At 29.9% G+C, this 16,991-nt stretch overlaps 1 protein-coding gene across 5 annotated transcripts; it reads left to right on the top strand.

Annotated features, from left to right (window-relative positions):
* Window positions 1-16,836, top strand: LOC139516800 (AP-1 complex subunit sigma-2-like). Of its 5 annotated transcripts, none has more exons than XM_071307115.1 (6): window positions 6-155; window positions 914-1,092; window positions 2,011-2,119; window positions 2,710-2,847; window positions 3,170-3,240; window positions 6,453-7,826. In XM_071307115.1, the coding sequence occupies exons 1-5, from the start codon at window positions 153-155 to the stop codon at window positions 3,212-3,214; spliced, it is 474 nt and encodes a 157-aa protein (XP_071163216.1). In that variant the 5' UTR covers window positions 6-152; the 3' UTR covers window positions 3,215-3,240; window positions 6,453-7,826. The 5 variants fall into 5 exon arrangements, with proteins under 5 accessions (XP_071163215.1, XP_071163216.1, XP_071163210.1 ...); XM_071307112.1 differs by lacking the exons at window positions 3,170-3,240; window positions 6,453-7,826 and adding exons at window positions 9,341-9,433; window positions 15,418-15,550 and having other exon boundaries at window positions 18-155; XM_071307114.1 differs by lacking the exon at window positions 3,170-3,240 and having other exon boundaries at window positions 1-155.
* The last annotated feature ends 155 nt before the right edge of the window (window positions 16,837-16,991 follow it).

Genomic DNA, 16,991 nt, shown 5'->3' on the forward strand with positions numbered 1-16,991 from the left:
GGGTCACTAGCTGTACCCTATATAATATGCCGGAAGTGTAGATGACGTTTTCAACTATTTTAGACAGGCGTAGTCATTCACAAGCTTTATAAAATTTCTTCGCAATGCTGTGAATATCTGCATTGTGCAGAGTTTATGAAAATATTTTCAATATGGTATTTATTAAGTTAACACTGTTGCTTTCAAGGGACGCGCTATAAACAGACTTATTTCAGTCCAATCAAGTTGGTCCACTTGTACAGAAATAATTTATTGTCAGAAAAAAAAAATTACACCACAAAACGATTTACATAATATATATACAACACAATGTTCATAAAATATCATAGAACATTCAGTTTTTAAAAATGTGTTCTAGTTCCTGGATGGAATTGAATCTCCTAAGTCTTCCTGTCTCTTCTGTGAAATTACCTCCCTTGGTACATGTATTTGAGAATCTGCCACACTTGAGCTACATGCATGGTCAGATCATATGTTGTTGTACGCAGTATGAATTTGTATTATGCATGATTTTGCAATTGTTACGTCGCAATATTTCTTAATAGTATGAAAACCCATGAGACCAGGATACATTTTCATTGGTACTTAATCATACAACAATCACTTATTGTTTGTGGCTTCAGACATTTCTACTTTTTACATCAAAATTTTATGGGATTCTTTGTGATGTCCAGTAATGGCAGACAAATACTGAAATAACGGCTAAGGGATGATACCACCAATGACACCATACACATTATTGGTATTTATCCACCATTATGTCAATAGTTTATGCTACACATAGTCTCGAGTCAAGTGACACAGATTTTCAAATAGTGATTGATGAGGTGTTTTATTACCCCTTTTTCACTTATTTGTCTGCCATTACAGGACATGACCAAAAAAAATATTTCTATTTTTTATTATTTTTTAGATGCAATTTATGCTTTTGTTTAGTCGGCAAGGTAAATTGCGACTACAGAAATGGTATGAAGCTCATCCAGATAAATTGAAAAAGAAAATCACAAGAGAATTAGTGGCATTGGTGCTTTCCCGAAAACCAAAAATGTGTAGTTTCTTGGAATGGAAAGATCTAAAAATTGTTTACAAAAGGTTAGAATAGAGGGAATTCACACAAGTCTAAAAATTATTTACAAAATGTTAGAATAGAGGGAATTCACACAAGTCTAAACATGAACAGCATTGCTTTCTTTATTATAAGACAAAAGAGCAAAATAGTTTTACTTTTTCAAGGCTATTCAGTTAGTGGGAAGACAGATCTTATATTCAACATGTACACATTTATACGTAAGTGTCTTCTCATATTTCACAGATATGGACACATCTTGTTGTATTCGGTATGAATATAATCATCTTAGACAATTTTTGATATTCTATCTTGAATTCAGTCAGGTACTGTTAGATCTTGTCATAATTGATAAATATATAATACATATGTAGAAAAATTTTGATACATGCTATGCCAAACAAATGTCATCATGTGGACATTGTAGTTTACCCAGTACTTTACCAAAATTTTGATTTGACAATTTCTGTTTGAGTTCATGTATAATAAAATATTAATGCAAGAATCACAGATATTTTACAAAAGCTCCTTTGCATACATGTATGTAGGAAATTTTTGGATGTTACTGTAACTTGTTAAGCAAACAACAATCAATCACTGAATCAACAAAAGCTACTAACTGAGACCAATAAAATTATTTCTGTAGCTGCTTCACATGATCACTTCTATTCTACTTACAGTAGTACAATTGAATACATTGTAGTTCTGATTTTTACATTTTTTGAGATTTACAAGCTCATCAATGGGATTTCATTTGTGAATTAATAACTGTATACAATGTAATACATTGTAGCTAAACCAACAAAATTTACAAGGTGTTAGTGTTTTGAATTCAATGTATATATATTGCAACATACCATTATCTGCTAAATATGCAAAAATGCATACTAATTCTTACATTGTTCACTAATGCCATGTTGTCAAGATAATTTTTTATATTTCAGATATGCTAGTTTATATTTTTGCTGTGCAATAGAAAATGATGACAATGAATTGTTAGCTTTGGAGATTATACACAGATATGTAGAATTGTTAGATAAATATTTTGGAAGTGTAAGTGCTTTGCCTTTGCTGTAGTCTTTAAAAAAAAATAAGTGAACTGAGAATGATTGAAAGGAGGAAGGGAGGCCATAGGTTATTTTGAGAAAATAAAAAAGACTTCTGTATGTGCTGAATAATATCATTTAGAAAACAAAGATGCATAGAAGCAAAATTTGTGCATTCTGAAGAAGTATGCTTACAGGAAAATGTTCATACTAATTATGCATTTTAAAAATAAATAAAATGTGGGTTACATTTATACTGCAAATAGACAGCAACTAAATAATGAAATTAAACTAGAAAACAATCTTTAGTCACTTAAGGACTCCTAATTATGCAAATCATAAAGAATAATTTTAAAATTATAAATCATTTTACTGACTGTCTTCTTTAAACATGTATCCCAAAATAGGGCTGTTCATGATGTATCCGTTTTACACTTTGGTAATTTGTAAAATGACAAAATGTTAAAGATATTCACCAGAAACATTAAACTATTTTATCAGTAGGAGTGAATTTTAGAATGAATCAATCATAAACCAGTATCATTACTCACAAGAGTTGTAAAAAAAAATTGAAGATTTTATTATTTCTAATTTTAGGTATGTGAATTAGACATAATATTTAATTTTGAGAAAGCTTACTTCATGTTAGATGAGTTATTATTGGGTGGAGAGGTTCAAGAAACCAGTAAGAAGAATGTTCTGAAAGCTATTGCAGCCCAAGATCTCTTGCAAGAGGTAAGGTATAGGGTTAAAGATCATGCATGTTACAGGTTTTCAGGAGGTTGAATGTATGGTTTCATCTGGTTTTGTTTGTGATCATGGGTTAAAGTGTGGTTTGTTTAGTATTATAATTTATAAATCTGTTTTTAGAGGTTTTAAAAATAACAAAGTACCTGAAGTTATTGGGTTGGTGTCGAGAAACAAGAAAGGTTCAGTGATTTAAAAAATTAGATACCATCTACTAAGAAGTACTTGCATTTCAGTGAAAATTTTGGATAGTTTGCTTTGATTTATTTTGCTATTGTTTATGCGTTTTGCTTTAATACTTTATTTGAAGGAGGAAGCTTTTGATGAAGCTCTCAGAGAATATGGACTGGTCTAATGCTATTCTAGGAAGATGATGATCTGGTAGACATTTCTATTTATTACTGTCATGATCAGAATTCTGTACATTTTGTACACCAAAACATTGATCAATGTGAAATATACAAATGATCTCCTTAAAGTAAATGATAAAAAGATAAAGTAGATTTATTCACTATTATTTGAAGCAGGCATTTTGATAGGATATAGATCTGTAAAAAACAAACACTAATTTAGATAGGATAATACTTTTTGTACCTGGTTGGGAGAAGTCCATAATCAGCTCATCATGCTCATAAAATGGTGATGTTGGGAGATGGTTAAAAGCGGGTACTTTATTAATTTAATCAACTCCTCCTACAGTTTTATAAAAGGTCAAGGTGACATGGCTTTGGGATGCTAATAGATTTGTATAAAGTAACATGGCATTGTTTAGACTAATGACTTACGTAGGCTAATAATTCACTGAGTAGGAGAGAGGAAGATATCATAGAACGATTAGTATGGGTCAATATCACTTGGAACAGTTGATTATAAACCTATTTTGATAACATGAAATTTATTTGAAGCAGTATCCTAAAACTTATACCAAAGCTGCTCATATGACAGGGATGAACCTTGTTTCATGGAAAATATTAAGTTAACTCAGAAAACTCCAAAACATTTACCAAATCTTAAAGAAGCTGACATAATTTACCCTGGGTTACTTAAGATAATACATGTTTAGAGTATGTACTTATGTCATACAATTGAATGATTAAAGAGGAGTACTGCCACAGAATTTTGATCATGAAAATAAACCTTGCATGTTGTATTGAGAATGGTGATCTGGTTTTGTGGACTGTGTATTTTCTGTCTGTTCTTAAGCTCTTAAGGAGATTTTTTTTTGGCTTTTGATCTCTCTTCATCCCTAAAAATGAATGTTGTTGTTGTTCATGATTTTATTATTTTTGCACATTTTTTATTAAAGAAAGGATCTTATCCGTTGTATTCTTATGTCTTCTTATCAAGGATAAGTTACACTTTATATCCTGTTCCTTGTTTTATTTTAAATAGATGGTTAAAACTAAATTTATATAGATGAAATAAATTTAGACAGAAATTGGAATAGTCTTGCATATATCAAGATCACAGTTGCCACATCTAGTTAAAATATGAAATAATAATTACATTATAATATAGGTTAGATATACCATGACATTGAAAAGATTATAGCAGAGAATAGATTTACAAATTACAATAACCATATTAGAGGTTGATTCAGTAGTTTGGTTTTAACATGCATAATTTCAGATTGTTATCATCTTCCTAGAATGCCTTAGCATACAGCTTAACATTGGCATTCTTAGTCTGCATTGCTACTGTTTGCAAAATGCCAGCATTATGATGAATGTTTTATCCCATGTCAACTATTTATACAAAAGAAAATGATTTTCAGTGCCCTTTATATATATTCTGTAGTAATTTTATAATTGTATGCATTTTTCACAGCAATACATTTTGTTTATTAACCCTTGTTCAAGTATCTAGGGAAGGCACTAGGGAAAAGGTTACTATGGGTAGACTCTTGGTTTTTTTTTTAAAACTTGGAAGTCCCAATTTGGTTTCATTAATTACTCTGTTAGAATAATTTTATTTGATATGTTAAACATTAATTTTAAATAAAAGCCACAAACAATGGGTTTTGTATATTTTAAAGGTAGATTCTAAGCATCTATGGGGATTACTATCTGAATTGTTGCTTGTGTATGTAAACTACTATCTATGTTTTTAAAATTTGCAAATGTTTAGACTTTAACATTTATTTTCACAGAAAGTTTAGTCTTATCAAAATATATTTTGTCTAGCTAGATAAAGTGATTTGTAGAAATGAAAAACAAAAAATTCATTGTGTATTTTATTAACCTACAAATTTTCAATCAATTCTTACTTGTAGATTCAAAATCAAAAATGATAAAAAAAGAGCATCGTAAATATTTTCTTTTGTATAAATGTTTTACATGATGTTGCTTATTACAAAGTCCCTGGTACACACTAACAATGATTGTCATATGTATTTAACCATGAATTTTAAAAGTTGAATTCTACTGTGTATTTATTTATATTTGTGGAATCAATTTAACTATTGAATTTGTGATTTAACTTTAATAGCCGAGAAATCTAAAACAAATTGTTCCCCAGAACTAATAATGAATCCACAGTAAAATAAATTGAAAATAAACAGAAAAAAACTCCGTATTTTAGGAATCACAGAGTGCATGTTTCCCTCCTTTTACTTCAGTCCCTGACTTTATACACACAGAATTTTTTTTGTTTGTACTTTTTGTTTAAATTTTTATGCATGAGTAAAGCACTTGAAAAAATCATGAATGCTGATTTTTTTTGTAATTTTTACTATCAGTTTATTAGATTATGAAACAGAATTTGAGTTTGATCAGGAAAGTCGTATAATTAATCAATTACTTGCTATAGGTAGAACATACTTTTGATACAAAACTGTAAATAAGAATCTGTATATAGATATCTTTATTCTCATAAAGCCAATGCAAGCTCTTTCAGTACACAATTTTTTAGTGTGATCATGATTGTCATAAACATTGAAATATTTTAGAAATATTACAAAAGATTAACAGTGTTTTTCATATGGGAATGTATACTCGATGAAATATTTCAGCGACCTTTGGCCTGGACTTGTGATAGGATGAGTGATATTAGTCTGTCAAGGTCAACACTTCAGTTTTTGAACAATTTTTGTTTAGCCTTTAAACAGATTTTTAATAAGCATAGGTTGACAATAATGTCCTATTTGGGAGATATAGATATCTATTGATAATGAAAACACTTTGTTAAAGGTCAAAGTCGATATCTTACATGAGTGATTCACATTTTTGTCAGCGGAAATAGAAAAGAGGAGGAAAGAAAATAAAGAAACATAAAAAAAAAATATTCATTCATTTTTATTATTTTAATTTTTAATAACAGACAAGTTATGAATTAAGCTGTTGCAATATGTCTTAATTGGTATGAACTATTCAGTTAAGAACTAAATTAACCAAATTATTGTAAAAGATAGTACATGTAAATTTTTCTACTATTTTATACCATTTTTAAAGAGAAATTTCATGTTTATTTTTTTTCTAAATAGAAACAAAAATTGCAACAGCTTATTTTAGTAACTTTAGATGTTGTGAATTGATGTTGTCACTTTTTACTTTTAAATTTGAAAATTAACATTTCCTCCTTTTTTCATTTGATAGGAGGAGACTCCACAAGGATTTTTTGAAGACCATGGTCTAGGTTGATGGACTGCATGTGTAGAGTTGGTGATGTCCTTCCCTTTCAAATCCTGCATTTCCATGACAACAACCTTTTACCATAACATTCAATTGACAATATTAACATTTATATACTCTTATGTAATTTGTGCAATGATGTTTATTAAATGTGCTTTGTTTACTGAATAATGAATTTTAGGAAAATATAGTGTACACTGACAGTAATTATCCTTCAAGAAATATTTTCATTGACAGAAAAAATTAGAATTTCTACAACTTTAATTTGTATTCCTGATATTCTGACTCTAAAATTTATTTGTTGACAGTGTATTTAATAGAATTCTTTTCTTTGGGTGTAGATGCATTGATTAAGTGTTTTGTTTTTTATATTTTTACTCCAGAATGGATACATTGATTTAGGCCCGTCATTGGTTATGAAGCTAAATTGATATTTTTGTCTTCAAGAATGTAAGTGATGAATGTTGTGCTATCTAACTGAAAAAGGGGATCAACAATGTTATAATTTGGTTTTAGGGTACAGAAAAGGGGACCAAGAGTTATTTATATCAATGGAGATTTTAAAGATGTCAAATAACGAATGCATCAAACTGATAAAAAATACAATACTTTTTTATGGGATAATTGGAAATATTTGCTGTATCTGATTGAAGTTTATATTTAAATATTGTAAGAATGATTTTTAGGACTTAAACAAGTCTTAAAAATATCAAGAAATAAAATTGAGATAAGTTAAACCATACTGTAAAAGCAAGTTTATCCTCACTTTTCAGTGTAGAACTTGCTTCTTTTTTACCTCTTCACTGGTTTGATCATTAAATCTAATCAATTTTGATATCACCTTTTTTTTTTTTAATTATCATAAACTTGCAAAACATACTTGCCAAAACTTGCTTTTTTGTTTTGCTTATATTATTTCATGACTGTTTACACTTTAAAACTTTCTTCTCTTTCCCATGACAATTCATACTGTTTATTTGTAGAGAATTCATAAAACTAAGAGAAATTTTATATATCAATTCACCGCAATATTTATATGTTTGTTTAGGAATCATTTTACATTAAATTCATATTTATTATTATGAAAAAGACTGGCAGGTTATGTTGTCTTATTTCTATGTGGAAACTCTATTTTAATAGTTATTAAGTTTTTTATATGACATTTTTGCGAACAAATCAGAAAGGGAAGTTTGAGTGATTACAAAGTATTGATAAGAAATCCATGATACTATAGATAGTGTTTTACTACATTCCTTCTTTTTTTTTCATAGATATTATATACACATAAAGTGCTTTGTTCATTTGAATCTCATAATAAAATACAAAATCAGCATAAAATGAATTCTGTGTTTATTTTGTCCTTAACATGCATGATACACTGTGGATTCATTATTTTTAGTGAGTTACTAATGTTGGTGGGTTGGTGAAAAAAATTCACAAAATACTAATATCTTTTAGGATTTGGTTCAAAATTTGTGAAATATATGAGACAATATCTGAAAAAGTCTAATTTCCTTGTCCCGTCTTTTACCAGCAATTATTTTTTTATTCCAACATCTTTATGGAAAATTTTAAGTTTCAGTATTAACTAGAGTATATAATGCACCAACTGCACCAAATTAAACATTCTTTTTAATATTGCTTCTAATAAAAGATTATAATTTAAAAGGGTCAACCCCCCCAAAAAAATCATGTCCCCTGTTATTTTCTGAAAATTAAATCATTCAAAGAATATCTAAATTAAGTAAAAAGCCTTCTGATTTTCACAAACATTGACAAATATGATAGATTATATAAAACACTTCTCCATTACTGGTCTAATTTTGTTATAACTAAAGCATGTAAGATAAGTTTGCATTTTTAAAGGTATTTTAAATGTTGATCAAAGGAGTAATTTCTTTCCTGTTTGAAAAATCTGAACTCCCCAAAGATCAGAATTTGGAAAAAAAATAATTAATTGCCATTGTTTCCACATTAAACAATTGTTTGAATTACTGACAACAGTTCCTAGATCCTCAATATGTGTTCTTCTATTTGTGCTATTAAAATACAGGGTCTAAAGACACTTTTTTTTGTTTTTTTCTTATTGCCAAATTTTTTTTCAGATATTGTCTCATATAGGAAATCAATTATTCACAAATATACAATTTTCCCTATATCCTCAAAAATTGGTTTCCACTAAAATAAATTAATCCACAGAAGTTCATTTTAGCAAGCAATGCTAACACTATTTTTATTTTTTGTAGTAAAAAATCAAATTAAAACAAAACTCCATGATGACAACTGCACACTTGCATCTGACACTTTTATTTACACTAATGCACTTTATTAACATGTCTACTAGTGTAATACACATGCACAGAAAAGCAATGATACAACAGGTTTGGTGACTTATCTAATAAACAAAGGGTATTTCTTTCTAAAGATTATGCAAAGACAAATTTTGGTAGAATTTTTTTTAATTTCATATATTTTATGTAACTTTCAGATTTTTTTCAAGTTTTTCAAAAAACTTCTTTTCAGAGGTGTGTTTTTTTTGTTGTTGTTTTGTTTATGAAGTAAATGACATGCGTCATAAATATGTAGAAAAATTGCAGAATTACAGAAATATCTGAAAAAGTAAAATCCTGCAGATGTATTTTTCTCCAAAAATATTTTATCAATAGAATCATGTTTAATGGGTATTGTTAACAACTCACAAAAACAGGGGGAATTTTTTTTTCAAATTATGTGCACAGAAATTTTCTAAATAAAAGGTCTTGCATTAATCTTAGAAATGAATACAATTTAAGAGTAATTTGCTACTACCAGTAGCTTTGGCATGGTAATCTCAGTCTATGCATTAATTGTAGGTGTGGATGAATTATGAATCAGCTTCCGTAACCAAAACACTCCCGATTTGAAATAATAATTGGAAAAGCATGGATGTATTTTCACATTATTTGGTATGTTGACATGTTAGGAAAAGGGATTTGACTGAATGCACCTTGGACACTTTGTTTTTTTTAATTATTAAATATTTATAGATTTCTCATATATATGCCAATGAACTAGATTTTGGATGAGGTTTGATCCTTCAACTTGTGTAACCAAACATGCTCTTACAATTTTATTTGTTTGTTTGTTTGTCTGTATCTTAAGAACAGCAAAAAGAAAGACTGGTCTGTTCAGTAAAAGACTGTCCCTTCTCATCAATGTAAAAATATTAGAAATTATTTTCCTGTTTATAGCTGCTCTGGAAAACAATGCCATGTTCTATAATAAAGGCAGTTTAAAAAATACTAGCATGCAAATATTGGATATAAAAAGAGAAATCCAGTCTTTGAAAATAGCAAATTTAAGGAAGGCATGCTCTTTTTAATTAAAATACTGTTTTACAATTTAACATATGCTTGAATATCTGGGTTGTGCAACTTGTGCTCAAGTTCCCAATTGAGTGAATTTATCCATGACTCTTTACATGACATATTGAAACACCTGTTTTTCTGCTTTTTAGCACCTTGTAGTTTAATCTAGGATAACTTGTTTTGCTTTGATTTCTAGAAATCATGCATGCCTTGCACAGTATTATCATAAGAATCATATTTAGATAATAATATTAGTCAATTTTGTTTTCAATTGATATAAAAAATTAAAACTTCAGTACAAGCATGTTTTTTTGGCGATATAAAAATAGCAGAATGTTCCATGTTCAGCATGAAATAAATTTTGAGGAAGTGTCAGCCAACTTGAATTTAAAATATACATGAAATAACAGAAAAATTGTCCTCATCACCATTTTTGAAGGTATATCAAAAGATGCATACAGATGTATAAATATGAAATAAGGGCCAGTGTTTGTAAAAGTTGAATAATTTCAAGCTGAGCGTGTGTGTTTCCAAAGTCTTATTGAATGAATATACACAACAGACAACTCAACAAAGTAGGCAACACACTGGTCAAACATGTCATCCTTTCATACCTGACCCATGATTTGAATGGTAACAGTAACAAGCATTACTGTTCAATACGAAGTCAAATGTATTATGAAGTGTATGGACCATCTAGCAAATACGGTGAACAAGCAAACTATACTTAATTATACTATGTACAAACTTGAGGTGCTGTTAAATGGATTATTGATTGATTGTTGGTATTTAACGCCTTATTCATCATTCTTGTCTGTATTGTGGCTGTCAGCTTGTATAAGTTGAGGCAGTAGTACTTACATAATATAGGTTTATTGCCCTGGCAGGTGAAACAAGTCTACCAAATCACAGACTTGTCATATATTGGTACTTTAAGTAATTGATTGACAACCCTGCATAACAAGATATCCACTTCAGGAGACTAACGAAAGTAAATACAAAGTGGTTGGTTCACCAAATGGAGTTATGTGTCAATAGCGAGGTATACAGACTTTTTCAAAACCATGAAATCAAATATCTATGGGGAAACAAATTCTTACACAAGAAAATTGGTACACAGTACAAGTTTATAAGCATTCATAGTTCATATGTCACTTGTACAAAAATAAATCAACAAGAGTGAAATTTTGAGTTAAAACATCCTTTGGAAGCAACATGCAGATGAATATCTAGTGAACTTCATAACATTTAAAGCAGCATAAATAATAATTATGTCTAGGATAGCATGGCCTTTTTACACCATCACATGTTCATGTTCATTGAACTGCAAAATCTGGGTCAAATGCCTAATTTGGCATGATTTTAAAAGGGTTGTATGGTAATGAACATGCGGACTAAGTTTCATGTTGACCACAACATCCATGCTTAACTACCTTAAACTTATTTTAAACAGATCTGTAAACGTGAAATCATGGTCCAAAAGTACTTATTAAGCATAAAAGTGAAAATCACATAAAAAATGGTTGCTTAGTTTCTATACTATTAAACGAGAAGACCTCATTTTTGGTGTCTTCTCTTCTTTCCACAATAAATTAATCAACACGACTCTGTGTCCTATATATACAGTGCATAGTCGCATTTGTCATCCATTCATATGATTATTCAGATTGAGTTATTTTGGGAGAAAAACGAGAAAAAAGGCATTCGGATATTGTCCCGTCATTGGACGAAATTTTAAGTCAGATTATACTTCCGGTTTGCGTTTTTCTGTATACTTTGAACAAACAAATAGTACGAATAAAGTGTATTTTATTTACAAAATTCATTGATTACAAAAGAAAAAGATGTGGTATGATTGCCATGTTGAGACAACTCTCCACAAGAGACCAAAATGACGCAGAAATTTACGACTATAGGTCACCATACGGCCTTCAACAACGAGCAAAGCACATACCGCATACTCAGCTTTAAAAGGCCCCGAAATGACGATGTAAAAAAATTCAAACGAGAAAACTAGCGGCCTTATTTATGTACAAAAAAGGAACGAAAAACAAATATGTAACACACAAACAAACGACAACCACTGAACTACAGGCTCCTTACTTAAATGTTCATAACATACTAAATGTATGTTCATATTGAAATTGATAGAAAACCAAAAATTGGGAAATGAAGGAGGAGGTATAAAACTTCTAACAACACTTTACATACTTTTAACTCCGCTCTGAATGCCCGCGATTTCGCGGGTGTGTTCTAGTAATAATAATAATAATAATAATAATTCTTTATTTAAAGAGGGTTGCACAGTTAGCTTCAAAGCTAATCTTCCCTGAGGCCCTCATGAAATACAATGAAATATAACAAACAGTTACAACATATCAAACAGACACACATACATGAATAATGAAATAAGTTGATGTGACCGCAAATCTATGGACCAAAACTTTAACCTGTTATGGAATGAAGACCGATGCATGGTCAGATAAACAGGCACATTCCAGAATGCATAATGCTCCTACTATCTACGGCACGGTATTAAAAAATAGGGCTATATTTAAGGTTAACTTTGTTTATGGGATTTGCTACCTTCGTAATGTAAAACAATAGGTGCACATAGTGCCCTTTTGGCTTAAAAATTGAAGTACTTAAAAACTTGCTTATTTTTCTGTAAATTTAATTGATACGTATAAAGAACATAATATAAAGAATAATGAATTTAAAATTTAATGAATATTTCCTAGATCTGGCAGTAAAAAATAGCATAAACTTGTTCGACAAAAAATAACAAAATTTGTATATTTTCAACATAGGTATTTTGTGAGTAGGAAATATTGAGCACATAAAAATTAGAAATCAATGTTTACATGAAGGGGGTCTAAAATATTCAGTTGAAATTGAAAATTTTTTGGTCGTATACTGGTATCTATGAAATTTTAACACAAGGTTTATGACCACAAAAGGAAGGTTAGGATTGATTTTGGGAGTTTTGGTCCAAACATTTTAGGAATTAGGGGCCAAAAAGGGCCCAAATAAGCATTTTCTTGGTTTTCGCACTATAACTTTAGTTTAAGTGAATAGAAATCTATGAAATTTTGACACAAGGTTTATGACCACAAAAGGAATGTTGGGATTGATTTTGGGAGTTTTGGTTCCAACAGTTTAGGAATTAGGGGCCAAAAAAGGGCCCAAATAAGCATTATTCTTGGTTTTTGCACAATAACTTTAGTATAAGGAAATAGCAATCAATGAAATTTAAACACAAGGTTTATGACCACAAAAGGAAGGTTGGGATTGATTTTGGGAGTTGAGGTCCCAACAGTTTAGAAATTAGGGGCCAAAAAGGGGCCAAATAAGCATTATTCTTGGTTTTCGCACCATAGCTTTAGTATAAGTAAATAGAAATCTATGAAATTTAAACACAAGGTTTATGACCATAAAAGAAAGGTTGGGTTTGATTTTGGGAGTTTTGGTCCCAACAGTTTAGGAATAAGGGGCCCAAAGGGTCCAAAATTTATCTTTGTTTGATTTCATCAAAAATTGATTAATTGGGGTTCTTTGATATGCCGAATCTAACTGTGTATGTAGATTCTTAATTTTTGGTCCTGTTTTCAAATTGGTCTACATTAAGGTCCAAAGGGTCTAAAATTAAACTTAGTTTGATTTTAACAAAAATTGAATCCTTGGGGTTCTTTGATATGCTGAATCTAAAAATGTACTTAGATTTTTGATTATGGGCCCAGTTTTCAAGTTGGTCGAAATCGGGGTCCAAAAGTAAACTTTGTTTGATTTCATAAAAAATTGAATAATTGGGGTTCTTTGATATGCCAAATCTAACTGTGTATGTAGATTCTTAATTTTTGGTCCCATTTTCAAATTGGTCTACATTAAAGTCCAAAGGGTCCAAAATTAAACTAAGTTTGATTTTAACAAAAATTAAATTCTTGACCTTTTTTGATATGCTGAATCTAAACATGTACTTAGATTTTTGATTATGGGCCCAGTTTTCAAGAAAATTTCAATTGCACAGTATTTAGCAATAGCAAGAAATCTTCAATTACACAGTATTGTGCAATAGCAAATATTTTCAATTGAACAGCATTGTGCAATAGCAAGAAATATCTAATTGCACAATATTGTGCAATAGCAAGACATTTTCAATTGGAGTTATCTTTCTTTGTCCAGAATAGTAGTTGAATCAACTTAAATAATTGTTTTATACAATATACAATGTATATTCACTTTTACTACCAACTGATAAATTAAAACAATCTTTACCATTCAGTGATAACAAGCACTTTATTTTACATTTTAATATTTTATGATGTATTTAAATGAGTATAGTTATTGTTGCAAACTCCATTAGAAATTTGAATTGAAATCAGTTTTGGAAAAAGGGAAAGGGGGATGTGAAAAAAAAATGGGGGTGGAGTAAATTTTTCTCATTTCAGATTTCATAAATAAAAACAAAATTTCTTCAAACATTTTTTGAGAGGATTAATATTCAACAGCATAGTGAATTTCTCAAAGGCAAAACAAATATTTTAAGTTCATTAGACCACATTCATTCTGTGTCAGAAACCTATGCTGTGTCAACTATTTAATCACAATCCAAATTTAGAGCTGAATCCAGCTTGAATATTGTGTCCATACTTGCCCCAACCGTTCAGGGTTCAACCTCTGCGGTCGTATAAAGCTACGCCCTGTGGAGCATCTGGTTTAACTGGACCAAATCACTACTTAACATGAAGATTCAGAACCCAATTTTTGTTTAACATTTAGCGTCATGATTCATCCCTCAACTTAATACTTTAATCATGCATAAAGTATCAACAAATAAATTTTGAAAGTGTATGAAATTGTTTTGCAAGTTATACACTGTTCACACTAGGGTCTATGTTTAACAGGCTATTATTTGAACTATGAATTATAATAAATTCCATGGTTATTCTTTACTATATTTTTTTAGCAGTGCATTACACTTTCCTTTCAATGTATTTTGTTATATAGTGTTGTGTGCGGCACAGAACATTCTATTGAAAATGCTATCTCCTCTGTAATAGAAAGTGTTGTGCGCAGCACAGTACAAAAAAAGAACAAACTTGGAATTTATTAAAAATTTTAAGCCAAGGAAATTATGGAAATTCCATAATTAAAAATAATTTCAAGTTCAAATAATAGCCTGTTAATTGTAGACAACGAAAAACAAAGGAGGATAATGGTGTTTTTACCATATATATAGCAAGCAAAAATCAACAAATCTGTCATAATATATAGAACTGTTTTAAAATATTGTAGGATTGAAGCACTCACTATTCATTCATGAGTCTTACAAATTATTAAGCTGACTCAGAAAAGTTAAATGTTGAATAAACACAGCCACAGCATGTGTTTTTAAGAAAACCACCAACATTAAATAGGAATACATGTACTGACAATCCTAGTCAATTAAGATTTGAGTCGAGTGCACCTGCACGAGTAGGATTCGAGCTCACAACCTCATTTAATATGATGATCTAATGTATTGTCTTTTCATTCATTGAATTAACTTCTATTGTAGTGTACATGTATTTGTGTTTTTACAGGAGTCTGAAGAGCCCAGAGGATTGCTGGAGGAGTTAGGATTTATTACTGGGAGCTAAATAGGAGAAAGACCTGAAGACAGAAGATTAGATAAGCAGTGCAGCATCTACAATTATTTGTTATGTGAATCTGGCCTCTTTACTTAACATATCAAAACTTATTTTTGATAAATCAGTATTTTTTATGTCTGTCTTTTGACAACTTTGATTTTAGCATTTGATGTAGGGTTCGTTTACAATTTTTAACAATGATTACATTTTCAATGTATATATATTTGAAATAGTGGCAGATTCAAAGGCTAGATATGCTAGCAAAGGCATGAAGTTTGTAAGTTGTACAAACAATACTATTGCATTTAGAGGGTTGTATTGAGTTTTTAAAAAAGATAACATATTTGATTCAAAATCCAATCAAAGATGCTTCAAGAATGTAGTTATAATTTCCTCATGATTTCAGTTGTATCAAAATAATCTGGATTACCTTTATTTATCCAAGATTAAATAAATTTACATATGATTGATAAATTTGCATATTATCGAATAAAATTTCCCATGAATGTAAGAAGGTGCAATAAGGGCATAAATTATCAAATTGGTAAGCGGTTTGGATTTTAAAAGCAGTTTTATCATAAGGGTGCCTGTATTATAAGCATTTATCATACTTTTGTAATTGGTTACTAAAACCATGAATGTCCCTTTGGTACCTCTCCTCAAAAACTTTAAATTACATCATAAAGCAATTTCCAATCAATACCAGTACCGGTAGTTTAAAGCATGACATTCACTTTTAAAAAGTAACAACTTGTCTCCCTTAGTCATGAGTCTTGTGATGTCACAATAAGTGAATAATGATTTGACAGAATCCCCATTTTTATGAAATGTCGGAGATTTTATTCTTTTTTTCTCAAATGTATCTAGGTAAATATCAAGTGCAGGCAGAATCTTCTCGGACAAAAAAAAAAAGTGCACTCAATGGTAACAACTGACCAATTTTCATCTACTATAAACTAATTAACAATTTAATTGATAATAATTAGTTCATATTTGTGGTCTCTTATTCTTAACATTCATGATAGTTTTAAAATTCAACAACTTCAGAATTTTGAAGTGCCAACTAAGAGGGGACTCCGGGATCAGGTGTTTTTAAGCTCGGGATTTTAGGATCTGGGAATTCTTTTTTCTAATTTCAGGATGTCAGGATTTAGATTTCTTTAAATTCCGTACCTTGGGATTTCAGGTTTTTAAGCCCAGGATATTGGGATCAGGAACCCTCCAACCCCCCTCAAATAATGCCCTTAATGCACCTGATCCCTTACTGTGATTTTTAGTGCAAGGTATTTAATTGTGATTGTTGAATGATTAAAAGGTTGTGTTTTAAAGATTGTATGAATATTCCAATCAAATAATTGTAATTCTAGTCAATGTTGATTTTTATTACAATGATATAGACAATAAGATTATATATTTCTATAACTACAATAAACTATTAATAAAAAACAGTGTCTTGAAGAACTTATATTAGTAGTCAGCCTTGGTGAAACATTTAGTAAATATTTAAGATAATCCTGTTAAAAAGA

The sequence above is a fragment of the Mytilus edulis genome, chromosome 3 (genome assembly GCF_963676685.1).
Source record: "Mytilus edulis chromosome 3, xbMytEdul2.2, whole genome shotgun sequence".
NCBI lineage: Eukaryota > Metazoa > Mollusca > Bivalvia > Mytilida > Mytilidae > Mytilus > Mytilus edulis.

Bases quoted from the DNA above. Each gene is read 5' to 3' on its own strand.
- LOC139516800 (XM_071307109.1), top strand. The intron at 1,093-2,010 runs GTTAGAATAGAG...TTTATATTTCAG, and splicing joins CTAAAAATTGTTTACAAAAG to ATATGCTAGTTTATATTTTT. The intron at 2,848-15,417 runs GTAAGGTATAGG...GTGTTTTTACAG, and splicing joins CCCAAGATCTCTTGCAAGAG to GAGTCTGAAGAGCCCAGAGG.